The sequence below is a fragment of the Rhizoctonia solani genome, chromosome 16 (genome assembly GCF_016906535.1).
Source record: "Rhizoctonia solani chromosome 16, complete sequence".
Taxonomy (NCBI): Eukaryota; Fungi; Basidiomycota; class Agaricomycetes; order Cantharellales; family Ceratobasidiaceae; genus Rhizoctonia; species Rhizoctonia solani.
Window position 1 is genome coordinate 2,264,023 of NC_057385.1, and position 26,172 is coordinate 2,290,194.

A 26,172-nucleotide genomic window follows, 5' to 3' on the forward strand; every position below is an offset into this window, starting at 1 on the left:
ACTCCGACGCTGTACAGCATGTGGTTGACCACCAAATCTTCCGACATGTGTGTTCACTGATGTCATAGATGCAAGTGAGCATGGGAATCAAAAAATGAACGGCACTGTGTGAAATGTGTCTATTTACTTACTTGATGGACCCACATTTGTGCTACCCTGTATGTTACCCCTCGAGAGACTGGCGGATGCGGCTCGCGTAGTCATCCTTTGTGGATCCAACGTTGGTGGGGGCATCACTGCTGTACTCTGCGGACGAGACATTGGCTGTGCGCCAGGTGTCTGGGGTATGCATTGTCCGCCGGCGTTTCCAGTTGGTTGCCCCCTCACTGGTGTGGAAGGCGGTATAAACGCATATTTCTTTGCGCTTTCGTGGGGTTACTATCGATACTATGAACTCAGTAGCATCAGCTTACTCGAGAGTTCTTGTCTCTGACCGACTGCTTGTCGGATTGAGTCGATGATTTAGCGAATGGCTCTGATGCTCTATTGTTTGAGTTAAACCACCGCTTTCATAGCCTGCTGTGATGTTACTGTTATCATTAAATGCCCGTGTTGGGCGGTTTGGGGTGGAACTAGAATGGGGAGAAGATACACTGATTTTATGAATGCATATCAATGTGAGTGTATGCGCTTAATCTGGGTACTTACGCTCCCTCCACGTCAATTCTCCTACGTTTCGAAGCACTTCCTGAACTCGAAGAATATAAATTATCATAAAGATCCCTCTGCTCTAGAATACCGAGGCGGGGAGAGGCCGCCAGATATCTTTGAGAATTACTAATCGTGAATCAAGTTACTACCCACAATTACAGAAGAATCAAATTGTACTGACAGCTGGCTCCGAAGCGACTCTAACTCTGTCTGTAGTTGCCTGATCATAATCTTGGCAGCATCATATCGCTGCCGGTAGTGTCGAATAAGTGCGACGAACATGTTGTGTTGGATCTCCAGTCAAGTCAGGTATCATTTTCAACTACGGTGCTATATCATGCACTCACCCGAGAGGCCATGACTAAGCTCTCGTGTGCATCACTCAACGGACGAAACCATTCCGAAACTGGCGGGGACATCTACAATACCAGACTGTCAACGGCAAACGCTCAAGAAGTTGAGACACTCATACATTGCGTTGCAGCGGCACAATGCTTGGATTCTTGGCCCCGCACGACGCACAGCTTTGGTCCGCCACTTTGAAACAACTACTCTAGCCTTATAAACGCGGAAACAGCTAAACGAAGCTTACTCAAGTGGTTGTTGCAGACGACATGGCCGCACTCCGTGAGCCAGAAGGGGATATCCGGAACGGGGTCGGGGTGGTTTGGAGGGAGGAAAAGTACCATACAAACCGAGCAGTGTACGTACTCCCATATCGAGTTGTCGCTGGATGAGGTTTGCATGATTGGTGGATCTGGGAGAGAGGGAATGTATGCGGTTTGATGCGATTCGAGAATACACGGCGAATAGTTAAGCTATTTGGTTTAAGGTGTTCGGATGCTGTTTACATATAAAATACTGAATAAAGAGGGACTGTGAAACCTGGGACGGATTCGTGCTGGTTGGAGCAAACGGTCAACGTGGTTGAGACGAGGCTTACGGTTGAATCACGTGGATAGTGTAGTGACAAGACAACCACAACACCAGACCTGGCATAGGAGTATAACATCTAGCGTAGTTGGAGTCGAATGGAAACTTGACTGCACATTCGAGGTGATCTAAGCGACTCAACCATCACAAGTTACTAATGTCAACGGCTAAATGCGTGTTTGTGACCGTTGGTTCGACGAAATTCGATGACCTTGCGCATAGTGTCTTATCGACAACTGTTCTGGAAGCACTTCATGCTCGTCAATTTCGAAAGATGGTCCTCCAATGTGGGAATAGCGACGTGAAGGAATATGTTCGGGGTTCAACGATAGGAGATCATCAATGGCGCTGGAACGACGAAACAACGAACATCGAGGTTTCAGTCTGGAGGTTCAACCCAGAGCTGAGCAAATACTTTCGGGAAGCAGATCTGGTAATAAGCCATGCAGGTACGTTTTGATTCGAGCAAATCTATCGGTGTACTCAAGTCTGATACAGGCTCGGGAACGATCCTTGAAGTGCTAAGGCTTCCAAAACCGCTGATAGTGGTGCCCAACGAGACATTACTAGACAACCATCAGGTAGAGCTTGCGGACGCTCTCAGCGAGCTCGGTCACTTGTTCTCAGCGACTCCTAGGTTGGTTCAATCACTTACAACATAACCATTTGGTTGGCCTCATAACTTTTCCTCAGGACGCTCCCCAAAGCTATAGCAGCTTACGATGAATCCGTGTTGAAAGAGTTTCCTCAGTTTGATGGTAGCAAATTCAGTGCTATAATGGACGAAGAAATGGGTTTTGCCTAGATGGAAAATGTCTCAATTATTACTGTATTCGGATGTCATGGCAGTGTCACTGCATTACAAATATTGTGACAGCTGCAAAGCGCTGCGGAGTGATCAGAGGCGACTCTCATCCACGATGGCTTACCAGCAACAATACCACGACACCTTCCAACAGGGACACCAACCTGCTGGTAGCGTTGGATACGACTACCGCAACCAACAAGGCGGGGGACATCAGGAATTTAATCCTTATTCCGACCACAACAACATTGGGTACAACCAACCTGTGCAGCAGCCCTACCACGACGACTTTGACAACACTCGGCCTGGTATGAGCACTTTCCCATCGCAGGCCAATTTCGGGCCTGATGAGGCCGAAAAACCTGAGCGGGTTCCTCGCCCTCCAGGGACCAGGAATCCAGAAGGCGCCCGTTTCAGCGCCAACTCGTTCATCCCTCCCAAGTAAGTCATTGCCTATTCCCAGCTTTGCGTTGTGCTAATGCCCTCTGCCAGGTCCACTGGCGACATCCGCTTATGGCGTCACGATGAACACAGAAAGATGTGGACAAAGGTGAGATTGGTTTGAGTTGTCTCACCCATGTGACTGACGACGGCTTGTACAGGGGTCCCGGGCGCGATGCTTTGGACGCTTTTGCTGCTGCACGGTGATGACAACTGTGTTCCTGATTGTGAGCATTGTCCTCACTTTAGGGTTGGTAAGTTATGTTTCACCTCAAATTCGTAAATCACTTGACGACCTTTGCCCAGTGGGTCCGTCCTCCCGATATTTCGTTCAACGGAATCCGGACGCCCACGAATGGAAGCACGGTCGAGGCGCAGACATCTGGGATTCTGATTAATCTTAACCTTGCTATTGGGGTTGTAAATCCAAATTTCTTCGCTGCCGACTTCTCCGCTATTCAGGCCAAGGCGTTCTACCCAGGTGTAACTGAACAAATTGGTAGGCATTAAACCACAGATTTGGGTGCATTGTTCTCACAAGTTGTTCAGGCGGAGGTCTTTTAGAAAACATTAACTTCCCTTCTCACTCGGATACTACCTTCTTGTTCCCGTTCTCCATTAATTACACCGAGGCCATAGATCCCAACCGAAAGATCATCCAAGACATTGCTGTCAAGTGTGGTTTTATCGGAAATTCCAAGTCAGATATTCCGGTCGATTACAAACTGACTGTAAGTCCCCTTTCAAGGATCGGGGTTCTTATCCGAGTTACTCACAACCCCTCAGCTGAAACTAAAGATCGCTGGCGTTACAATTTCTCCTAGTTTCAGCGGCTCCGCATCGTTCGCTTGTCCTCTGAAAGCCAGCGATATATCTGTGAGCTAGTACGGTTGCTGGTTTATCGCGTATGACTAACATGGCTCTTAGGGACTCGGCATTGATCTAAGCGGATTGTTGAATGGATCGTAGTTTGATTTCTCTGTATAGACCTTTTTTGTGCTTGCACCGTTTATCTACTTTACTCGCTCGTTACCGTGGACTATGAATGCTCTGCTAGTATGGACAATAAATGTGCTTGTGATTCACATATCTTTATCAAAAGCTATCATTCGGCTGTTTTGGGGGATGATGTGTAATTTTTGTGCCATCGCATCGATGTCATGGCACGTGATCACATCAGTTAAAATCGGTCTAGGGTTGAGCTCCATCATCCACCTCTGACGACCTCCATTTTTACGACCACATCCTAATATCAACTTCCACTATGGCCGAAAATCCTCAGATCCCAACCTTCAAGCTTGTTCTTGGTATGTTTAATTTCCGTTGCCACCCACATCTCAAACGCGTCGTCTGGCAATTTTGTCGCCACCTTTGTTGCTTTTTTTTTACTCGATCCGATCTAATCATCCCCCTTGTATGCAGTTGGTGATGGTGGAACTGGAAAGACTACTTTTGTCAAGGTATGTCTACCATTCAGCTTCCGCGAAATTGCACCTGCTGAACGCGATCCAAATTATTCAGCGCCACTTGACCGGCGAGTTTGAGAAGAAATACATTGGTACGCCAATTCACTTTTTCTTTGTTGTTTTTGATCTGACACGATCGTGTGCAGCCACTCTTGGTGTCGAGGTCCACCCCCTGTCCTTCACTACCAACTTTGGTACCATCTGCTTCAATGTCTGGGACACAGCCGGCCAGGAAAAGTTCGGTGGCCTGCGTGATGGGTATTACATCCAAGGACAGTGCGGTATTATCATGTTCGATGTTACCTCCCGCATCACCTACAAGAACGTCCCCAACTGGCATCGTGACCTCGAGCGCGTCTGCGAGAACATTCCTTTGGTCCTCTGCGGTAACAAGGTCGACGTCAAGGTAAGTTTGATATGAAAACACGCGTAGGCACTGAGATTGACGCGTGCATGTAGGAACGAAAAGTCAAGACTGGGGCTGTCACCTTCCATCGCAAGAAAAACCTCCAGTACTTTGAAATCTCGGCTAAGTCCAACTATAACTTTGAGAAACCATTCTTGTGGCTTGCCCGCAAGCTTGTTGGGTACGTGTATTTGTTGAACTATGCCAGTATATTTTGTTAATAGAACATGGTTATTAGCAACACCGCTCTTGAATTTGTGGCAGCACCGGCGCTTGCACCCCCAGAGGTTGCTCTTGACAAAAACCTCATGGAATCGTACGAACAGGAACTCAAGGCTGTATGTGCCTTTTTTGGTGTTTTTCGAACGTAGTCTGACAACTTTTTTAGGCCGCTGCACAACCCCTCCCCGAAGAAGATGAGGACCTGTAGATTTTCTTGCCTGGCTCCATCAGAATGCTTTCTTAATATTGTCTAGCTATAGCATATGAATGGATTTCTAAACCTAGCTCGTCATATCGTACATGCGAAAGAAAGACAGCAAATAAATGTCTGGAGATTAAAAAACTGGTCTCCGTTGCCGACCGGTATATTTGGAGTCGTTGGGCACTGACTCTTTACCACGCTTGCGATACAACTTGAAGACAATAAGGTTTGGTGCACGAAACGTGGGCTAGGTCGACGCACCTCTTTTTTACGCAAGATCCACTCGCGACTATCCTTGTCCTTGATATTCTTTCGCCTTTGCCGCGACTTGAATTTCTCTCTTCGTCTTTCAAACTGCACATTTTCACGTTCCCGGTCCGGATCCTCTCCATCTAATCCCCCCGGTAGTTCAACCTTGGCTTTGCTTGCACCCCCTTCACCTGTGCCTCCACTAAAAAGGCACAAAAAATACTTCTTCGCCTTTCTACTGTTGGGGTAGTCAATGACTAGCCCGCCTTGAAAACCTGACTTCATTGCGATTCCCATTATCAATTGAATTTGGTCATCTGATTGGGGGTAGAACTGTAAGACTGCTCGGGCTGAACGAGTCAACGAGGCATGAAGCGTTTGGAAAAAACGTGCCAACCGGGCCGGGGGCGAGTGTGTTGATGCATCTGCATTACAGAGCCATTGAAGTACAGATACACTGAAGGTATGTTAATTCATTCAAATGGCGATAGCTGTATGCGTATACCTACCTAATTGCTCCATCAAAACTTCCTGGTCGGAAGCCGAAGCCTTGCCCGATGTCTTGTAAGAACAAGTCTCCTTCAACCTCCCGCTCTAGAGCCACCTCTGGGGTGACTGTTAATATCTACAGCAGTGTTAGGATGGTGTGGCTCACCTAGCATACTCGGCGCAATGTCCACTCCTATCCAATTGTATCCATGCTCGTCTAAAATTTCACCACTGAGCCCTGATCCACACCCAATATCCAAAAGGAATGGTGAGTCTCCCTCGGGCAGGTTCAAAAGCTCAAGAGCTCTCAAGGTCATTTGGGATTGAATTTCTTGGTTTCGGGTACTTGAGAGGTGTAAGTGTATTTGACGCTAAATCGACGAGGTATACGACGTACTTGCCTGTGTATTTCTTAGCCTCCACATCGTTATAGTACTGTGTCGGTTGGATTAGCTCGATATTAAGTCGAGTGTCATAAACCAGTAAACTCACAATTTCTGGAGGCGCTTGGTACTCTGGACGAGACATGGTAAGAGTAGAGGAATAAATCAATACACAATTTGGTCTACTGGACAATAAGCGCTGGTGTGACCGAGACTGTCACGGGAAAGCCTCCCAACCATGCCCTTGCTAAGCACCCATCATGTCTTTGCCTTCGAACAAGCAGCACAAGACCATTGGCGAAGATTTATGGAAAGCGAGAACGGAGAAGATTGTAGGCTTTGTTTTTGTCTGCGTAAGAAGTCATCAGACGGGTCTGATTATGGCTTGTAGAACGCGGAATTGTTCACTTTGACATATGGAGCTTTGGTCGTCCAACTAATTCAAGATTACGAGGATTATGCGGAAGTCAATAAACAATTGGATAAAATGTAAACTTAAGAGCTCCAGTGGTCCAGATTGATATTGACATCTTTCCAGGGGGTACAATATCGGGACCAGGTTGATTGAAGACTTCTTGGCCCGGTCTTCGTTGGGACGATGCAGCGACTTTAGGGAAGTAGGAGAGGTTGTGGCAAAGGTGAGACTGGTCCCCAATCCTACCGTGGCGTGCAACTAACTCTCGAATGAGAGGTTGGGTTCAAAACATTCCTGAATATTGCACCTACAGTAGTACACTCGAATACATCAGCCCCCGCCACAAATGGTGCAACAGGAACAGGGTCAACGCCAACTTTTAATCTGATCCTTGACGAGAATCCTCTCGCTGATTTTGTTGAGCTGCCTGATGAAGCACTTCAAGGGGGACTATGGTTCTCGAATGTCTTGTGTGGTGTGTTGAGAGGGGCGCTTGAGATGGTAGGTCGAAAATTAGACGTACGAATGTACAATTTATCTCGTCAACAGGTTCAGATGCAAGTTGAAGCGACTTTCATTTCGGATGTGCTCCGAGGAGACGATGCAACCGAAATCCAGGTCCGCTTGATCAAGTACCTTGAAGAGGAGCTACCAGAGGGGGATGAATAAACATTAGAGCCTTTGTTTTGTATGTGTCTTGCAGACGTCCACTTATTTTTGGGAGGATGTCATTATAATATGAGCCTGATTGAAGATCACTAAAAACAAGCACCAACAAACTTTAGAGCTAATCAAATTGAGTTTCTCTCTGTCCATCCACCACAGGTCAAGATGGTATATCTACTGGGAACACATTTAGCAGACCACAAGGCTCTGAAAGTATGCATTTTAGTCATTCCCTATTCGCACAGATATAAATTCATGATTGTTCATAGATAGCACTCACCTCTTTCTATGGGATTGGCCGCCAAACTTCTCTGCGCCTAATGGCCCGCCTGCAGATCCATGAGCATGCAAAAGTCGGCTCACTTACACCTCCACAAATAACTCAACTCACTGCGTTCTTGTCATCACCTTCGACAGCCCCTCCCCCTATGATGACTCCACTCGCATCGCCGAATTTCACCCCACCTGCAGCTACTCCGCCGATCAAATACCGAACCGTTGAAGAAGGGAGTGGACGTACCGATCGTCTTGCAAATATTAAACTTGAGAGCGAACTTCTTCGAGAAATAAGAGAAAACATCGCACACCATCGTGCTGTCGGTACATATAAAGGCAGGAGGCATGCGATGGGTCTGCCTGTGAGAGGCCAAAATACCAGGACGAACGCTCAGACGGCCCGCAAGTTAAACAGGATAGAACGAAGACGGTAATGTTCGTCCATATTTACTCCGAACTCAGCACATCTTCACTCAATTATATCGTTAGGTTTGCGTGTGTATGCTTTCTACATGTAGACAATAGACCCATTATCCCGAATTCAATCTCCTGGGTGTTCAAGACCACCCGATGCTAACGAGTACTGTCGACCCTGTTCTCCTTCCGGTTAGGTCTCGTAAATTGGCCAGTCGCAGCCCTGTTGCACTTATAAGCCGTTTATTCGACGTATTGATTACTCTTACCTTCTTTCACATACGACAACCGAGCACAATACACCATAAATGGTTCATCGAATGCGAATTTATCTTCGACTACCACGAAGCGGATAAATGCCAAATCGTCGGGCATGATTTCCCATGTGAATGTCTCATCCCACATAATATCGAGGCTATTATGGGTTGATTCCTGACTCGGAGCTGCTTTCATGGTCTTTGTCCGATACTTTTGGTCCTTCTGGTGGTGCATAAGCTCTGCTCTAATGTACACCGAAACCGAATCGTCCGACTGAGTATCTTCAGGGTGTGGCACTAGAGCGAGTTAAATACGAGAAGAACGCCATCTAGAAACCCGAATACGCATTTGATACTTACGGTTACTTGCTCCATATATCCGGATAGTAAGTTTCTGTGCCGGTTGATTGCTTATCAAGCTGGTAAGCCCACGTTGGTATTCACTCTTCAATACCCATCCACCGGTGTTGTGGAACATTGCATGATTGAGTTGCATCCCCAGATCGTAGCTCTGCCAGTTAAGGGCAGCTATTTGAGCACCTGCACGCCAAGCCTACGAAAATCTCAAACTTCTGTGGTATCTAACGAGGGGAGACTATACCTTCAATGGATTGAGATTAGTCGACTGAACTCGTGTCCCTCGCGGATAAACCCGCGTCTGGTGAGTGTGCCCCGTTTCAACTAAGGCTTCTAGGCGAGTTGGTATTAATTTTGAGAGTGCGTTTTCGGATATGTTCAAGAGGCAGTGAAGAGGCTCAGTGATTCCTGGATCGATTGTGAACATTACGTATCTTGGTAACAAGCTCGACTTACTTTGAGCAGTGAAATCGCCCTGAGGCTTAACACTCTTCGCATATACTCCAAGTTGCGCCAGTGAGGGTGAGATCCTTGAGTCCAACTGTTTTTGAGCCTGTTCTCCTGCCAGAGCAATATTCCGTTGGCGTTGGTCCCCGCCATCTTCGTCATCTTCCGACGAAGACGAGGAGGAGGAAGATGAAGAAGAGTCGTGCTGTGGTGGTGCGCGAGATGCCGGGTGATACCATTCCACCTGAGGACAATCAGATCGGTATACTTATATGTATCACTCCCAATGCACTCACCATAAGTAGGATCCGTCCTCGCACATGATTCAAACTGACCATGCCCTCAATACCTTCGATCTCTGCCTGAACTAGTTTATCCCCCCACGTTTCTAACATTATCTTGACCATCGTTTCCTGAGTGGATGGACTTGCATGACACTCAAGGCTAACCATAACTGGGAGATCGTTGGGCCCTACTGCGGCACCAATAGCTTCACATACCGACCTGAACGAGATACTCTGGGTAAATGCGTATCCGTGTGTAACAATTGGCCCATCTGAGGAGTCCCAAGCGTCGATTTCTACGCAACGACCCCCGTGAGTTAGAACATGCGTGTATGATGCCGCGGATGATTTGGCGAAGATTTGGCGGGAAAGTAGGTAGGTGTTGTGTGATGAAGAAATATAGTAGGCCGGAAGTGGGTGTCCATCGTCAAGCACTGGCGGTTGGGATAGTGGCAACTGCAGCAGCTCCTCTGGCGTCTAAATCAATCGATTTGTTTAATTGGGGCATGGCAGTATGTGGTATAGACATATATTAACGTACATGACCCGCCTGAGTAATAATCTCGATAACTTGGGAGCTAAGCCGAGTGGTATCGAGGGCTGAATCATCTGTCGATAAACGAACACCGTGTTCAAAGTCATGAGCAACTGGCACTGTTGGCATGACGCTGATTGAGGAATGCAAGCTGTGAGATTTCCATGCTCTTTTGTTAGCCGATGGAACAAACCTTTCTACCTGTAACACAATTGCGTTCAAAGGTTTCAACAATGGGCTCGTGGTTGCTCGAACACTGATGTGGACAGAATGCTGTACGGTGAACCCGAGCACATCTGACCATGACGTCGGAGAGAGCCAAGACTTTCCAAATCGTGTGATAAATAAACGATAATAACGATACAAAGTGGTTATGAGGAACATGGCGGTAAGGAAAAGTGATTTTAATGGCTTGTTGTAATATATACCGGCCCATCATCAAAGATAAAGTCTCTGAACAGTGCTACAAAAGTGCAACTTGGGAGTCAAAGGTTGTCGGTTACCGTAAGCGCCGAGTCTAAGCTTACTCACTTGCTTAGCGCCACTCCGGTGCTACCTTTACTCGGCCACCTCACACACAAGCTTGCAACTTTTCGTCATTGCCATGGCAGGAAGCCAATCAGAAGCTCGCCGCCAAGCGGCGCTCGTAAACCAGAGGAAGGAAATGATGGAGGAATTTGATAGGCAAAAAGACGCGATGTTAAAGGTATGCGAGGCGTGTTGTTTCCCTTGTGGTTGCCTAACACGACGCGTAGGAAACCGAAAAATCACTTCCTGGCACAAACCGTTTTGTTGGTCGAAATGATTCTATGGAAGAATCCTTGAAAAAATCGACTATTGGCTTGGTCAGGCTCGAAGACTTCCAAAATAAGCGGAAGGAACTAGAAGAGGCCAAGGCCCGAGAGGCAGCTCAGACCAACGAGTTAAAGTATATCTTCTACTACCTTTTCATGAGTGACCAGACGACTGACTTGAAGTGGAGGGGCTAATAGGGATGAGAAGGTTAAACAGAAGAAGAGAAAGAAGATTACCAAGTCCAAATTGTCTTTCGCACTGGATGATGAAGAAGGGGAAGGGGATATAGATGATAAAAAAGGGAAGGATGCAACCGAGGGTTTGTCGATTGTTAGTATGCACTTCTCGTTTGCTGGAATGTCTTGCTTCTACAGAACCACCGATCAAACGAAACAAGACGAATAAAAACCCGGCCGTCGATACGTCGTTTTTGCCAGATCGTGAACGCGAGGAACAGGAAAGGCGGACGCGCGAGGAACTGCGCAAAGAATGGTTGCGCAAACAAGAGGAGCTCAAGCAAGAAGAGATTGAAGTTACTTATTCCTACTGGGATGGCAGTGGTCATCGGAAGAGTGTGATGGTGAGTTACACATCGTCAGCTCATTGGCACAGCACTCATACCGGCAGGCACTACGCTACTACTCAATAACTTTCGCTCGTTTCTTACTGTGGCCGAATAGTGCAAGAAGGGGGACGATATTGCCAGTTTCCTAGAAAAATGTCGACAGCAATTTCCAGAACTTCGTGGCGTAAGCGTAGACAACCTCATGTACATTAAGGAGGATCTCATTATTCCCCATGTGAGTAAAAATAACACATCTTAATTCTGGTTTCATTGAATCTGGATCTTTGGCAGCACTACACGTTCTACGACTTCATTGTCAACAAAGCTCGTGGCAAATCCGGCCCACTGTTTAACTTTGACGTTCACGACGACGTTCGAATGCTAGCAGATGCAACCATCGAAAAAGATGAGGTTAGTGCACCTTTTATGGTGATCCACAGCTTGTTATTGACTCCACATTTTAGTCACATGCAGGCAAGGTAGTGGAGAGAAGCTGGTATCAGAGGTCAAAGCATATCTTCCCTGCATCTCGCTGGGAAGTTTTCGACCCGGAGAAAAACTACGGGAAATATACTATTGCGTAGCCACTTGCCTGGCTGAATTTTTTGTATACCTGGTTTTAGTAGTAATTGAGTATACATGCCTCCTAAATGTCACCGCCCCAGTCGTCACACCACCATAAACTTATGGAGCAAGTATCTCGTGCACACAAGGCTTCAATAGAAAGAAAAAATACATCGATGATATTTCAGTAGGGAAAGTAATCTCGAAGTACAGTAGGTCGAAAAGGGTAGAGTAATACAATCACATCTCACAGAGATAGGCCCAACAAAGAACAAAGAATGCGAATCCGCAACGCGGACATGAAGGAATCAAAGTCAGATCTAAAAATTATGCCCAAAACGAGAGGCTAACTAGCTCAAAGAATCATCATCAATAGTGACGTGACAAGACCAACCCAGGAACCGGCGACAACGAGGTGGCTAGCACCACTGACGCTTGGGCCTGAGGTGGCAGAGGCAGATGGAGCACTGGTTGAAGATGCAGGTGTACCGGATCCGGTGCCGTTTAGTTGCTTGGCAAGGGCTTGGTAGGCCGCGAAACTCTTGTTGCCGCTCTCAACCGCATTGATGGCGAACACCATGCCGGCACCACAGTGGTTAGCTTGACGGCAGTAGGCCCAAACTGGCGCAGTGTCATTGACGGTGATGTTCCAGGTAGGGAAGGCGCTTGCATCAGCGGTTACGGGGACACTAAATTTGGCTCCATCAGTTCGTGAAGGAAAGTATGTCAACAGAGGACTTACAATCCGGAGTCAAATCCAATCTGGCCGCTAGTAGAAGTGAACTCAGTCTTGCGGCAAGGATTGTCAAACGACGACTGGGTAATAGTGTGGTTCTTGGACTTGAACTGGAAAGAGATGATATCCCGAGGAGCGGCCTGAACCGAAGGCGGGCTGTAGGTAAGACCGCCGTTCTCGCCGACGATAACGACATGAACAACAGGCTCGGGGTTCGGAGTTGGGGCAGCCGAACCGGGAGCAGATCCGTAGGTGGTTGTCCATGTCGAAGCCCCCAGAGTCACAGTCTGGGTCACAGTAACAACGCCATCAGGAGCAGGAGTGACAGTTGCGGCGGCAGAAGTAGTCGCAGTAGGAGGAGCGGAGACTGCAGGGGGCTGGGCAGCCGAGTTCTTGGCGTTAGCGAGGAAAGCTTCAAAAGTGTTGCCTTCACGGGGAGGATTGATCTAAGAATCATTTAGTAGGGAATCTAAGTAAACTAGAAGTTATCAACGTACAGCAAAGACCATTCCAGCCGAGCAGTGGGCGCCTTGGGCACAGTAGAACCATTTGGGCTTGTCGTCGGTAACGTTGAAAGACATTACAGGAAATCCTGCAGTGGTACCTGCAGCGACGGGGTGGCTGGAAAATCACGAACATCAATACGAGCGAACAAAATTAGCAAATGAGAACTGCACGCACAATCCGCTATCGAACGCATTCTGAACACCTGCGGCATCAGTAAGCTTCTTGCAAGGTTCAGCGAACGAAGACTGAGTTGCGGTGTGGTTTTTCTCGCGGCTATATGCAGTAATATTTAGCGCCCGGCGTATTGAAAAAAGGCAAAATAGGCACGTACAATTCGAAGTTGACAATGTCACCGACAGCAGGCCAGAGGCAGGATGGGGTGTATGTTAATTGACCAGGCCCTCCAACAATGACAGTGTGGGTAGTCTGTGCAACAGCAGTGGCAACAAAACCAAGGAGAGCGAAGGTGGCCGAGGTACGCATGATGGACGTAAAAATCAACAAAAGATCCGAAAAGATTAGTAGTGGGCTGGATTGCACTGCTCGCAGTGAAAAAAAGGTACGCCGCTTGCGGTCGTGAGGAATTGAAAGTAAAGGAGAAGAAGATAAAGAGGGGGCGGAGGGAAGAGGTGGTAGCTGAATGGAAACTATCTGTACCAAACCCCATCTTTATACCGGCCGCCCTGAACAAAGGTCAATGGCCATTCAGTATATCTATTTCGGGTTTGCGCATTATTGGCGGAAATCGATTGTTTCTCCACAGCCACATGGCTAGACCCTGATCGTCTCTGCAATATCCCCAGAGCCCTCCTTTGATCTATAACAACGTAACACACAGCATGTTATCTCACTTGATGTTTCGCTTCTCGAAGAGGCGTGCACACCAAGAATACAACTGAACAATGGTGTTAAGCAAGAGATGTGTATGCATGTAGGAGAAAACTCTGTGTGGTCCAACAAATAGAACCGGATATTCAAATCTGGCGATGAAACGCTCCACCGCGCGGGCAATACTCTGCCGAGGTTCGCTTGGGAGGCTTGGTTTACGGGAGCGGGAAAGCCCCGTTTTCTTTGCTTATTCAACCGGGGTTATCATGATAGCGGATGCAGGCGTTGCGATCACGACCGACCCTCAGTCACACGCCTCGTGCAGCTTGTGAATCAAATTGCGACCACCCAACAGGAACCGGATAGTCACCCAACGACAATCCATTTGGTCTGAACGACGCAAGCTACCAATGAACTTCTATGTATAGACAGAAAATATGGAAGGCAGTCTATACACCATAATCTCCGTTGTTGACCTCCCAACGATCCAAGTTTAGCGCCTCAGGCTCCTATTTTTGGCTTATGACTAGCCAAACCGTAACTCGCTGTCATAGAAAATTTCAGTAATTGGCATTATTTTCCCAGGCCCTGAAATGTCTGGTATTGAAAAGGCAAGACCTGCATGAGATGGATATTTTCGTTTAGCGATCGCGATGAAGATTCAGGGCATTTCTACATTGCGGTCGCCCTTTGATATTATGGTGCCATCTGGTAATATCACTGACCAGCAGCATGACCGAAAGCAGTTCAAATTCTCTGTTACCGAAAATCCTACTGAGTCTACGGTGCAAGAGTGGCTATAACTGGGACATTTTTAGCTTCCAACTGAAAGCGAAACTGCTGGGTGATTTATGAATCGTTTGCTCATGATAGTACGCACCAAACATGGGTAATATGACGCAGTTTATCCTTTTTAGTATTCGTGCACATTACGTGCTACTAGCCTTGATGACCGGGGTCTATGAGTAAATGCCACGAAGAATGTCCGAAACGATACATCAGATGCTTCGAAGCTATGAGCCCATGTGCTATGAGTAATTGATAGAGGATGGCAATACATTATAGAACCCATGGTGCGACAGCCATCCAGGCCTCCCAACACATTGATATCAGTTGTAAGCTAAGTTATAGGGCATTCATTATGGTACAGTCAATCTTGATTTGCTCTCCAAAGTATTACCAGTAGCGCAGTTGATCCGTCAAGCAAGTCCTAGATTGTCCATGATGTCCGAACTGGCACCACGCGTTGCTGTAGTCGTTATAAATATGGTGCAGTGTGCTTGTAGTAAGAGAGTCCTGGTCCCCTGTTCTCATGTAGAGGATGCTGGGACTATTGTTCTTGGGCATAGTGCTTGCCTCAAATACCGCTTCGGCAACCAAACAGCGTGTGGGATTCATCTCTTGCCTAAAGAAAAGTGGGTCTATTGATGCAGTTCTAATACCATCGAGCCCTGCCTATAACAACTCTGGGAGTGCCAGCTTCAACAGGAGACTATCATATTTTCCTGTTGCAATTGTTTTCCCGTGCGTTTTTCCTAAAATAAATCTTGGGGCGCTATTGATACAGTCTTAGATTCACGAGATTAAGACCCAGGGTGCACAGAATTATGTGAAATGTGCCGGAGTATATGGTATCGCAGTTGTCAGTCGTTCAGGTGGGCATTCATACGGATTGTATGAGGTAAGCCGGTCCTTTCAAACAAGTAAAATGCAATATCCCAGTCCAACCAATGCGCATGATAGGTTGAGGTTTTGAACCCTAGGCCTATTATAATAACTTCCCAATCTAATAACTGGTATGATGAATTTGCTGCAATTAGTGGGTCCCTCTACGCCAACAAAACACAATCCCAACAAACCTTCACTAAATCGCTGTTCACCAAGTCGGCGTTGATTGTTTCGCAATGGGATAGCTTGTTCAGTTGTATCGGTAGCAAGGGAGCTAATGCTCCTGTCGACTGGTACATTGAGATTGATCGGAAGTGAAGTGAGAACTGTACTCCCGGAACTTGGGCTTATATCATTCTATGCAGGCTGGGGCGGTGGAGTCTCTAAAAGAGCAGCTGACGCTACTTCTTTTGCCCAACGCGATTCCCTACTATCATTCTAGCTGTACGGTGGGCTGTTTACTGAAGGCCCATACCCCGAGGAAGGCATTCTGTTCATCGATAGCTTGCTCAATTCAATCGACCCTAACCCTCAGGCAGCATGTATGCGTAATTGTTTTCTCAGCTTGACGCCCGGCCTAACTTTGATTTATTTATAGATTCAAACTATGTATATCCTACATTAAATCCTACTCAGTGGAAGTTGCAGTATTGTGGAGCTCACTACACACGCTTGGCAGTAACCAAGAGGACAGTAGATCCCAGGAATGTGTTCCGTTTCCCTCAGTCTATCGGCCTATGGTGATGACTTTAAATTTGAACGATATTTTCCATGTGATCATTTTCCTCGATTCATATCCCGACGAGCGTCAAACCCATATCGTCGATAGGTACCATGATCTATATCCATCTGGTTTGTGAACTTTGGAGTCCAGAGACCTCTGGTCGTGACCACAGCGATCCATGCAAATGATGGGCTTCTAGCACCAATCAGCCCGAAGAAGTACGCATATAGCAGTGCCCACGTATTGTAAGGCTGACCCAAGAACGTATAATTGGTTCATATGCCGTGGTTCGGGCCGTGGATTAGATCCGCGAATCCCCCGCCTCCATTCAGAATGCATGAAACGATATAGCGGCAGTGTCTACAACTGCCTCCGGAGAGCCCGCCATCAATTCGGGGCTATTTTAGGTTCTACTTGATTCAGTCTATGGCAGCCCGAACCGAAGCAAACAATATTGCATACGGCATATAAAATACCATATGAACCCACCATGGTGTCTCATTCTCTTCTCTCTGTCCATTGTAATACACGATGTTGACTCGGGTCGCTACCATCGTACTCGCAAGTACCGCCGCGTTTGTTTCTGGTGCGACGATCGATGTTGAACGCAGGGATGCATTTACCGATTGTCTCTCAAACGGGAGCCCAAGTGGTGCAGTTGTAACCCCTTCGAGTTCCAACTATGGCTCAGCCCGTGCAGCTTTCAACCAAAGGCTCAGTTTCAAACCCGCTGCCATTGTATTTCCGTTAGTGATGCAATTCCGTCGCGTATGTTGTTACTCAACTGGATCTATGACATCAGGAGTTCTCCGCAGGAAGTACAAAAATACGTCAAATGTGCAGCTTCGGCCGGCATAGCGGTTGTTGCTCGCTCCGGGGGACACTCATACGCTGCTTATGGTGTGAGTACGCTGTGCCTATTATCATACCTCCATACTTATGCTGTCCTCACTCAGGTTGGCGGGCAAGACGGCTCACTGGTCGTTGACCTCTCAAAATTGAAGTCCTTTTCTATTGATGGCTCCGGTGTGGCGAAGATCCAGACAGGTCATAGACTTGGAGAAGTAGCTCAGAAACTCTGGGATAACGGCCAGAGAGCACTTCCCCATGGAACGTGCCCTTATGTACGTCTAATTCACAAATTTACGAGCATTCATAATAATTCTTCCTGCATTTATTATAGGTCGGAAGTGGAGTAAGTTATACGCACATATGATATGCCGCCCACATTCTGATTTGAACTACAGGGTCACGCAGCGTTTGGTGGATATGGTCCATTTTCACGAGTTGGTGGACTACTACAGGACCGCATTACAGAAGCAGAGGTCGTTCTTGCTAATGGTACACTCACTACCGCGTCGACCAGTCAGAACGCAGATCTATTTTGGGCACTGCGTGGAGCAGGTGCTTCGTACGGTGTTGTGACACAATGGACGTTTGCTACGTTTGCTGCCCCATCAACAATCATTGGATATTCGATCGACTACTCTTCCACCCTTAGCGCGTCCAAGATCGCAAGCTTGTTGGGCGCATGGCAGTCGTTGGCCATGTCAGCTCCGAAAGAGATGGCAATGATGGGTGTCGTAGGCCCGGACGGAGATGGTGGCCTGTACTTGCAAGTAGGTAGCTGGACTAGCCTATATGCGCATCCTTGTTGTATTAACTACAGTAACAGTTTACTGGCGACTACTACGGGTCCAAGTCATCCTTCAATTCGGTCACATCCACCTGGGCAAGCAAGCTCAGCCCTGGACAGATCAACGCCAAGACTTACAACTGGCACGACTCGTTGGTCGCCACCGATGGGTCTCTCTCAACCACTGCTCCCCAACCAAAAGATACCTTCTTTGCGAAGTCATTGTTTACTAAGAAAGCCGTGACAAGCTCACAATGGACCAGCTTCCTCAACTATTTGAGCAACGAAGGGGCAAACAGTGACGCTGACTGGTTTGTCGAAATCGATTGTGGGTAATTTATCACCTTCCCTCAGAGCATGGATTTACTAATGTAGTATAATCGCAGTGTACGGAGGGCAGATCACTGCACAAGGAGCCGATTCTACATCGTTTGCGCACCGTGATGCGATCCTGTCTTTCCAGCTCTACGCAAACTCTAAAAACTCGCAGCCCCCGTTCCCTTCCGACGGGATCTCGTTCGTCGATGACATGCTCAATGCTTTGGAACCTAACCCACAGGCTGCCTGTAAGTATGTTCCATGCTATTATAGGAACTTGGTATCTGATTTAGGTTTAACTGCAGATGTCAACTATGTCGATCCTTCGTTGACCGCCTCGCAGTGGAAAACACAGTACTACGGGTCACACTATTCCCGTCTCTCCTCGATTAAACGCACCATTGATCCTAATAATGTGTTCCGCTTCCCACAGTCCATTGGATTGAATTAAATGGTTTATTCTTCATGAAGATTTAGGCTGCCCCGGACCACGTGCACTCATGGACATGATTTGGATTCAAATATAATTTGGACTTCCTTATGGACTGTAGTTATCTTTGTTTTTATGACTAACGATAACAATGCAATTTGAATCAACATAAAGATAATGCGAATACAAAAACCACAGCAGGCTTATGGAAGGAATCATTTGCGTCGTTTGGCCGCTTGTTTATTGGCCTTGATGGCAGCCTCAAATCTACTCTTCTTCCTCACACGCGGGCCCTCACGACCCCCATCCACCTGATCTGCCTTCCTCACCCTACTTCTTTCAAACGCATTCGCCTTCTTTCCTTTCTGCCTCAGTTCCTCATAGCCATCACCGCCAGATGCACCGCGCTTCCTATCGATCGCGCCCAAGACATCCCTGAATTCGTCGCGCAGGGCCGCACCTCCGCCTCTCCGTGCCCCAGCCCCGCCAAGTGCCATATCTTCCTCGTCTCTCCTACGTTTTTGCGCCTCCTTTTTGTTCATGACCAGTCGAGTCATATTCTCCTCTTCGAACTCGGTCATGCGTTTCAATTCACGAGCCCGAGCAGAAGACAATGAAGCCGAGCCGGATCCAAGACCTGACGCCGACTCGGAATAGGGACGTGAAGGGTCGAGGGTGACAAGCGACGAGAGAGATTGAGCCTTGTATGCTCGCTCTTTTGATTTCTTGAGGCGATCTTCAGTGTACGGAACTGGTGCGAGCTTGGGTGGACGGTATATGGCATCTCCACCTTGATCCTCGTCTGAGCCAGCCTCGACATCCGACGCTGCTCCACCTTCAGCGTTAGCAGATTCGGTTGTAATCCGCCCACGTTGTACAACGGGTGCGGCGAGGCTCGACAGGTTTGGCTTGAATGCAAGTGGGTCTGGAGTTTATTTTATTATTAATGAAACGTGGGATGGCAATGGGGCAATACTGACCGTCGATAATATCACCTCCATCCTGTGGGCTATCTTGCGCCAAGCGTACAAGCTTGTCGATTTGATACTTCATGCGTGTCTCCAGAGTCTTGGTCTTCTCGAGTATAACGCGATCTTCGACTATGGTGTCGACCAGATCTCCCGCTTTCGATCCTCGGACCGGGCGATCCAGCGCACCAAAAGGCTGTGAGGGAGGGGCGCGGTCGAGGAGCGAGTGCCCTAGCACACGATGCGACGAGAGTAATGCAAGCGAGTGAATATACGAGAGCATCACATGGTTCTTGAGTGACAAGAGCGAGATACCGGCGCGAGTATCCAATTCTGAGTCCTGTCTACCTTTTAATTTCAATTGGTGTGTGGTACATAACATCGGTCGAGATGAAACTTACTTGGCGAGAAGGGATTGAACGAGTTGGCGTGCAGAGGAAACGCTCCGGGTCATTTCATTGGCAAGGTCGCAGAATGCCTGAATATCGGCATCGCTGACCGGTGTTGCTGAAGCCATGCTTGCTAGAATGACATTAGTACCAGATTGAGCGAATTGAGCAGTAATAAAATAATAGAATGTTCAGTTAACCGTTTTCTAGGCGGCCCACCCGTAGGCAGTAGTGCATTTCCATCGCTACTCAGAGCCCAGTGCCTTTCATCCGGATACAGTCTTGGACCAGAAATTATGCGTACCTGTAGTGGTGGGAGGATGAAGGCTCAAAAGTTTACAGGAAGACGTATTATGTAATCAAATTTCACGTGATCTCACGGACACAAACTTGACTTCGCTCACCACAATGTCGGTAGCCGTCGCGAGCCCAATGAACGCCGGTATGGACAGCCAGGTCAACGCGATGATAGAAGATGCGGTGGCCTCTGCCAGTCAGCAAAACCCATTACAGGGAGGCGATACTAGCTTGCCCAAGTTAGGCGCGGCCAAGTTCGCCACGGGCATGATCTATCCTCCTCCCGATATTCGAAGTGAGTTAGGTATTCAACAACAGTTGACTTCAACACTAATATTCGCTGAAAATCAGCCATTATCGACCGCACCGCCACGTTCGTTGCTCGGTCTGCGAATCCGGTTCAGTTTGAGGATAAAATCCGGGAGTCTCAGCGTAATGAACCCAAATTCTCGTTCCTCAACTCGGCCGACCCATACCATGCTTACTACAGGCACCAAATCCAAAGGGTCGAGGATGGCGTAGAAGAGCCCGAGGTCGTCCCGGTCAAGAAGGATGCTCCCCAAGAAACCGTGCTCCAGATTCAAGCACCACCAAAGGAGCCGCCTCCACACGACTTTGTTTTTGATGCCCCCCAAGTTAGCGCTGTCGACTTGTGAGTCAAATCTCATGATCTGTATGCACTGTGTATGCTCATCTATCTCTAGGGACATCATCAGACTCACAGCATTGTATACTGCCCGTCGTGGTCGCCCATTCCTCAATGCGCTCATGGCGCGCGAGGCCCGAAACTTCCAATTCGATTTTCTACGCCCCAACCATTCGCTCTTTAGCTACTTTAACAACCTCGTTGAGCAATACACCCGTGTTCTTCGCCCTCCTAAAGAACTGCTCGCCAAAATTGCCCTCCATGCCACGCCAGAAGGAAAATGGGATATGCTTGCCGAGGCGCGCGAACGGGCAACGTACGAAAGATGGCGTAGGGAGAGGGAAAAGAAGAAAGAGGACGATCAGGAGGCTGAGCGCAGTGAGTAAATTGGTTCATTCCTGCATGTACTCACACTGACCGCGGACACTTGCATCAGTCGCGTTTGCCGAGATTGATTGGCATGACTATCATGTTGTTCAGACGATTGAGTTCACCGCAGCCGACGCGACCTCCGATCTCCCACCTCCAATGAGTATTGCCGAGGTGGAGAACATGACCCTCGCCCAAAAACGTATGGCTGCCCAAATTATGGAGGCCACTGCCCCTGACGTGGAAGCATACCGTGCGGCGAATGCCCAACCCGAGGAAGATCTCATGTTGGAGGACTTGGGAGCCGATGGGTTCTCAGCGATGGGTGCAAACGCCGATGACGAAGAGGTGCGGGAAAGGAAGCGAAGGGAGGCAGAGGAGAGGGAGAGAGAAGAGGCTCGTGCACGCGAGATGCAAAATGGTACAAATGCACCTATGAAGATTCGCAAGGACTACGTGCCAAAGAGTGAGCACCCAAGTATCATTTCTAATGTCTACCATTCTCACGTTCGTTTATTCAGCCCTTGCAGCCAAGGCGGCATCAAAGCAAATCATGACAACCTGTACTATTTGCGGTCAACAAGTTCCCGAATCCGAGCTTGCAGAGCACAGACGTATCGAACTTTTGGATCCCAAATGGAAGTCCCAACGCGATACTTTGGAGATGCGCCGTGCTCAAGCCAGCGAGCTTCAAGGAGGTAGGTACAACTACTTGGCCAGCAATTGCGTCTTACTAAGCGGAAGTGTGTAGGTGCGAATGTTGTTACTTCCCTTCGCGATTTGGCACGCACCCGTACCGATATTTTTGGTGCCGAGGCCGAAGAAGAGGCGCGCAAAAAGGAGGCCGCAGAAGAGCAAGCGCGCCGACGCGAACGCGAAAAGGTCGTTTGGGACGGTCACACCGCATCCAAGGCTGGTACTCTTGATAAGTTCCAGTCCAACGCGAATCTGGAGGAACAGATCGCGGCCATTCACAAGGCTAAGCTCGGTATTGGCGCGTAAGTACCTTCTTACTAATTAGCGCAGCGCCTTGTGATGCTGATATTAGCTGGATACAGGGCTACCGGGCACACGATCGGGCCCACAGCAGGCCCTTCGGGGGTTAGCACGCTACCCATCAACCCATCACTGCCCGCTAATCCAACAACGCTCCCACCTCCCCCAATGGATCCAGCGGGCGTCTATTCGGCGGGCGCGACCGTCTTTGCAGCACCCCAGCCACTGCCACCCCCGCACCCCTCCTTACCAGCAATGCCCACGTTCGCGATGTCTCCGCCGGGCATCCACCCGAGCCGGCTGGCCGCGATGGGCATGCCTGGAGCACCCTCACCTGTCGCAGGTGTAGTACGCAGTGCGGACGAGATGAACGGGGGCGATGGTATGCAACAAGCTGCACCCAAACGACCTCGAGTCGAGAAGCTACCAGAGGGACGGTACTATACTGAACAAGATTGGCAGAACTTGCACAACGTGAGTGAAATGGATTGAATTAGCTTGCCTTTACTGAACCAGTATCTCTTTTTTTATTCTTGAATCAGAACGAGCCGGTATCGATTAACGTTCAACTCCCGAACCACCCCGAAAATCCGGAGTGGAAGATGAATGGACAGGTGGTCACTGTGCCTGACTTGCCCCTTACACTCCTCATTTCTACCTTGCGTGACCGGGTACAACATATAGTCGGAAGCTCTCTCGGTGCAAGCTGGATGCGGTTCAGCTACAACGGGAAGCCTTTGACCAATAACCAGACACTCGCGAGCTACAACCTTGGGGAAGGAGACCTCATCGTCCTGGACGTGCGGAAAAAGAAGTAGGTTTGAGTGGACTTGTAGTATTTTATGTAATGGTAGTGTGATGCCAATTTTTCCAGTAATTTCAGTCCTTTTTGTGCTTCACTTGCTGTAACGTGGGCTGAATTACTATGAGCTACGAAATCTATGTTGTTACATACTCAGATACGGGTCATAATCAGATACATGGCATCGTTCGTTAAGAGATAAGAAAATGAATGAAGAGTGTACGCGTGCGACCAGGAGAAAAAAACCAAGACATGCTGATGCGAGGGAAATGACATGGAAAGCCGATAAAGAAAGATAGATGGAATGTGGCCAGTGGCGTAATTACCACTTTTGGATAGGCTGCACCCGACAGGAAGAGAAGTACCGACACCGGCTCCCAAAGAAAACTAAACCGAGACGCAAATCAGATAATGAAATAGGGTACACTTTCAGTTCTCCATAGACGTTATCAAGCCGCAGCTGGTGTCACGGGCGGCGATGGTTGAGGAGAGTGTATATGTAGCGTCCCGATATTATGCCGTTGCGAGCTGACGGTGCCCGAGCTCCTGACGACTTCGTGGGGGTGTGATTGAGGGGTAAGAACTTGTCGACGAGGAAGATGAAGATTGGGCTGCTTGGTCGCGAGTTCGCGAGCGTGTCCGGCTGGGGAAGCGGTTGTGCCTGTTGTTGCATACCAGGGATATCCGCTGGGACTTGCCACACTGACAGTTGATCCGGCAGGAACTGTATCGAATAAGTCCATCGAGTCTCTTATGGGCTCAACGTCAGGTGCGAGTTGCCAGGGACCACCGATGGGAGGGCTGGGATGAGCGGGTAATGACCAGAGGTTGGTAGGACTTGGTAGAGGTAGCGGATGGATTTTATCGGCTGGTCGGCCAACTGGAGATGATGCAGATACGCTTGAACGACGCGAGCTCGCAACGCTACCGGGAGATGTCATTGACGAAGCGCCGGATGAGCTAGACGTGCCGAGAGCTGATGAGGAAGAGCTGTTCCCATGAGCTACTACGTCCAGTAATGGGTGATCTCGCAGCGATGGCGGTACGGGAGGAGGGGCTGGCCTCCTGGATGATATGCCCCGAGATAAGCGGGGTCGGGTAGGGCGCGCTGGGGGTATAAGATTCGGAGATGAATGTACAGCACTCAACGGCTGAGGGTTGGAGGAGGTCATCTAAAAACCATTGAAACAATTAGCTCACAAGCCCGTTTCTGGACATTGACATCATCGAAGTAAGAGCTGCTTACCCTGGCGCTGGCACTGAGATAAAGATGTCTATACACAACAGCAAGCAACTGGCGATCCTCCTGTACAATCGATGGGGTAGCGCTGCTGGATCTAGAGGGGATGAGGTGGCGGAGCAGTTTAAGAGGCTGACTGGCGCGGTAGGAGCTCCGGAAGTAGATATGGTAAACCCCTAGCGATGTTCGTCTGAATACACTCGACCCCGTCTCAGGATTGTTTCTTTCTGGTCTGTTCCTATTCCCCGTCCGTCAGACGCGATACGACCTCGTCGCGGCGTGAAGTAATAATGGTGGTTAACGAGGGGTAGAGCCCGAGAATCTGTTTGATGGACTGAAATACACCAATGTAGCTGCCTCAAGGCCAATGTCAAGATACACGCAGTGGGGGGGCTGTACCCTGGTACAAAAGTCTTCCTACTTATATATACCCCAGGCTTCCCAGAGTGTATGGAGCGGAATGCCGGGCGGAGGCCAAACACCCCTGCACCGATGAACGTTGGAAATGAAGAATATTGACAGAGAAGCCAATAGAGATGATAGATCGAGGGTGCAGCACAAATCCGAATAAATTGAATAGAAGCGCTCCGGACGAGAAACTTTGACCTCGCAACCAGAGCACATGTACTGTTTTATACGCCCCACCTGCGCTGGCGCCCTGCGCAGCATAATAATGCACTAGTTACCAAGTTTGGTGGGCGGTAAAAGAATCTCCGCGGGGGGTGAGATCGGCGGCGCTGCTCATCGTAAATCAGCTGCTACCATGCCGCCGGCTCCCCAGACTGGGTCGGCAACAACCCGAGTCAAAATTTTAGGAGTAAAATATCACTGAAAATTGAGCCCGCCCTCATTCGGGATCATATTCATATTTTCGTCAAGGACTGTAGTTCGCCATAATTACATAAAATATTATCGTGACATGAAAGCTGAAAGATTCTTTCTTCTCCTGGCCATTCGGCACCTTCCAAACTAAGATGCCCCTGCCGTGGCCGGTGCAGAGCGCAACCGTACCTTGGCTGCGTTCTTGTCTGGCCAACCGTGCCTGTACATGCGCTCCATCATGTTCCTGGTTGAGGTACCCCTGTGTTCTAAGATTGAAGGCCGGAGACAATGCGGAATAACGTGGTTCCTTGAGCGTCTTTGTTCATTCACAGATAACTCTAAGCGACACCCATGTTTGGGCGTTCTTTATATCACACGAGGTTGTAATTTTCAACGAAGTTATCCATCGCAAAAGCGAAGGTGCATTTGGCACATCAATACGTGATGCATATGTATTGTATAAATACTTGTGTATTCCGATTATATTCTCAGATTTACACTCATTCACACAAAACTAGGGCAGGCACATAAGAAGTTTGAAGTGATAAATTTCTGTTGTATACAATGATGGAGGAATTCGAAGTAAATCATACTGCTAGTACGACTAAGCCACTCCACCCCCTTGTTGTCGACGCTCCCGAACAGCTATAGTCAAGTCAGAGCACAAGTGCAGCTCCCCCCCCCTGGCATGAGAGTTTGACGTATTGAAGCGCTCCAATTTCATATATACCTTGGACTCGCAAGCGAGTCGCCAGCTATTTCCTCATACCGGCCAAGTTTTTCCTGTGTGTCTGTGAGGGTCCCTTCTTGGGGTTTAGCAAAATTCACCCCACGGGACTACGGAACCACTGCAGACAACGTAACAAAGTATACTTTCCATTTAGTTTCACCATTGTGCACGTGCGCATATAGCCTCGACGTGTGCTCTTCGCTCGGCTAACCCTAAAAGGGGCCACGGGCGAACCGAAACCCGA

The 26,172-nt window shown here is 48.5% G+C and overlaps 14 protein-coding genes across 14 annotated transcripts; 8 read left to right on the top strand and 6 right to left on the bottom strand.

The window, feature by feature from the left end:
* Positions 1-163: 163 nt before the first annotated feature.
* On the bottom strand, positions 164-1,397 carry RhiXN_01975 (uncharacterized protein; the record flags this gene model as incomplete). The annotated part of the gene is made up of 7 exons (XM_043321794.1): positions 164-387; positions 439-593; positions 649-777; positions 833-945; positions 999-1,070; positions 1,124-1,188; positions 1,244-1,397. The coding sequence occupies 7 exons, from the start codon at positions 1,395-1,397 to the stop codon at positions 164-166; spliced, it is 912 nt and encodes a 303-aa protein (XP_043187617.1).
* A 344-nt stretch (positions 1,398-1,741) lies between these two features.
* Positions 1,742-2,389, top strand: RhiXN_01976 (glycoside hydrolase family 28 protein; the record flags this gene model as incomplete). Its single annotated transcript, XM_043321795.1, has 3 exons — positions 1,742-2,033; positions 2,083-2,221; positions 2,278-2,389. 3 exons carry the CDS (start codon positions 1,742-1,744, stop codon positions 2,387-2,389), a joined length of 543 nt encoding a protein of 180 aa, XP_043187618.1.
* A 115-nt stretch (positions 2,390-2,504) lies between these two features.
* On the top strand, positions 2,505-3,799 carry RhiXN_01977 (uncharacterized protein; the record flags this gene model as incomplete). The annotated part of the gene is made up of 7 exons (XM_043321796.1): positions 2,505-2,830; positions 2,882-2,939; positions 2,992-3,084; positions 3,137-3,329; positions 3,380-3,561; positions 3,617-3,706; positions 3,758-3,799. 7 exons carry the CDS (start codon positions 2,505-2,507, stop codon positions 3,797-3,799), a joined length of 984 nt encoding a protein of 327 aa, XP_043187619.1.
* Positions 3,800-4,094: 295 nt separating this feature from the next.
* On the top strand, positions 4,095-5,132 carry RhiXN_01978 (GTP-binding nuclear protein gsp1 ran; the record flags this gene model as incomplete). Its single annotated transcript, XM_043321797.1, has 7 exons — positions 4,095-4,137; positions 4,253-4,290; positions 4,352-4,388; positions 4,443-4,702; positions 4,756-4,883; positions 4,941-5,040; positions 5,091-5,132. 7 exons carry the CDS (start codon positions 4,095-4,097, stop codon positions 5,130-5,132), a joined length of 648 nt encoding a protein of 215 aa, XP_043187620.1.
* A 127-nt stretch (positions 5,133-5,259) lies between these two features.
* Positions 5,260-6,392, bottom strand: RhiXN_01979 (methyltransferase domain protein; the record flags this gene model as incomplete). Its single annotated transcript, XM_043321798.1, has 6 exons — positions 5,260-5,337; positions 5,388-5,832; positions 5,885-5,981; positions 6,031-6,209; positions 6,262-6,299; positions 6,357-6,392. The coding sequence occupies 6 exons, from the start codon at positions 6,390-6,392 to the stop codon at positions 5,260-5,262; spliced, it is 873 nt and encodes a 290-aa protein (XP_043187621.1).
* Positions 6,393-6,507: 115 nt separating this feature from the next.
* Positions 6,508-7,331, top strand: RhiXN_01980 (Transport protein particle (TRAPP) component; the record flags this gene model as incomplete). The annotated part of the gene is made up of 5 exons (XM_043321799.1): positions 6,508-6,579; positions 6,639-6,736; positions 6,786-6,885; positions 6,939-7,163; positions 7,212-7,331. The coding sequence occupies 5 exons, from the start codon at positions 6,508-6,510 to the stop codon at positions 7,329-7,331; spliced, it is 615 nt and encodes a 204-aa protein (XP_043187622.1).
* A 162-nt stretch (positions 7,332-7,493) lies between these two features.
* Positions 7,494-8,038, top strand: RhiXN_01981 (ribosomal protein S13/S18; the record flags this gene model as incomplete). The annotated part of the gene is made up of 2 exons (XM_043321800.1): positions 7,494-7,541; positions 7,598-8,038. 2 exons carry the CDS (start codon positions 7,494-7,496, stop codon positions 8,036-8,038), a joined length of 489 nt encoding a protein of 162 aa, XP_043187623.1.
* Positions 8,039-8,161: 123 nt separating this feature from the next.
* RhiXN_01982 (phosphatidylinositol-specific phospholipase C) lies at positions 8,162-10,282 on the bottom strand (the record flags this gene model as incomplete). The annotated part of the gene is made up of 8 exons (XM_043321801.1): positions 8,162-8,241; positions 8,288-8,572; positions 8,636-8,828; positions 8,877-9,040; positions 9,089-9,323; positions 9,376-9,840; positions 9,905-10,031; positions 10,092-10,282. The coding sequence occupies 8 exons, from the start codon at positions 10,280-10,282 to the stop codon at positions 8,162-8,164; spliced, it is 1,740 nt and encodes a 579-aa protein (XP_043187624.1).
* A 220-nt stretch (positions 10,283-10,502) lies between these two features.
* RhiXN_01983 (XAP-5-like protein) lies at positions 10,503-11,842 on the top strand (the record flags this gene model as incomplete). Its single annotated transcript, XM_043321802.1, has 7 exons — positions 10,503-10,604; positions 10,654-10,826; positions 10,891-11,012; positions 11,068-11,273; positions 11,374-11,493; positions 11,550-11,669; positions 11,723-11,842. 7 exons carry the CDS (start codon positions 10,503-10,505, stop codon positions 11,840-11,842), a joined length of 963 nt encoding a protein of 320 aa, XP_043187625.1.
* Positions 11,843-12,177: 335 nt separating this feature from the next.
* RhiXN_01984 (uncharacterized protein) lies at positions 12,178-13,548 on the bottom strand (the record flags this gene model as incomplete). Its single annotated transcript, XM_043321803.1, has 5 exons — positions 12,178-12,511; positions 12,565-13,004; positions 13,056-13,179; positions 13,240-13,338; positions 13,397-13,548. The coding sequence occupies 5 exons, from the start codon at positions 13,546-13,548 to the stop codon at positions 12,178-12,180; spliced, it is 1,149 nt and encodes a 382-aa protein (XP_043187626.1).
* A 3,268-nt stretch (positions 13,549-16,816) lies between these two features.
* On the top strand, positions 16,817-18,690 carry RhiXN_01985 (FAD-binding domain protein; the record flags this gene model as incomplete). Its single annotated transcript, XM_043321804.1, has 8 exons — positions 16,817-17,031; positions 17,088-17,187; positions 17,242-17,409; positions 17,469-17,480; positions 17,533-17,904; positions 17,961-18,249; positions 18,308-18,487; positions 18,545-18,690. The coding sequence occupies 8 exons, from the start codon at positions 16,817-16,819 to the stop codon at positions 18,688-18,690; spliced, it is 1,482 nt and encodes a 493-aa protein (XP_043187627.1).
* Positions 18,691-18,884: 194 nt separating this feature from the next.
* Positions 18,885-20,154, bottom strand: RhiXN_01986 (Sas10/Utp3/C1D family protein; the record flags this gene model as incomplete). The annotated part of the gene is made up of 3 exons (XM_043321805.1): positions 18,885-19,594; positions 19,650-19,981; positions 20,039-20,154. The coding sequence occupies 3 exons, from the start codon at positions 20,152-20,154 to the stop codon at positions 18,885-18,887; spliced, it is 1,158 nt and encodes a 385-aa protein (XP_043187628.1).
* A 304-nt stretch (positions 20,155-20,458) lies between these two features.
* Positions 20,459-23,152, top strand: RhiXN_01987 (splicing factor 3A subunit 1; the record flags this gene model as incomplete). Its single annotated transcript, XM_043321806.1, has 8 exons — positions 20,459-20,618; positions 20,675-20,975; positions 21,028-21,347; positions 21,406-21,804; positions 21,860-22,036; positions 22,090-22,336; positions 22,397-22,808; positions 22,877-23,152. The coding sequence occupies 8 exons, from the start codon at positions 20,459-20,461 to the stop codon at positions 23,150-23,152; spliced, it is 2,292 nt and encodes a 763-aa protein (XP_043187629.1).
* A 433-nt stretch (positions 23,153-23,585) lies between these two features.
* RhiXN_01988 (uncharacterized protein) lies at positions 23,586-24,308 on the bottom strand (the record flags this gene model as incomplete). Its single annotated transcript, XM_043321807.1, has 1 exon — positions 23,586-24,308. One exon carries the CDS (start codon positions 24,306-24,308, stop codon positions 23,586-23,588), a length of 723 nt encoding a protein of 240 aa, XP_043187630.1.
* Between the last annotated feature and the right edge of the window lie 1,864 nt (positions 24,309-26,172).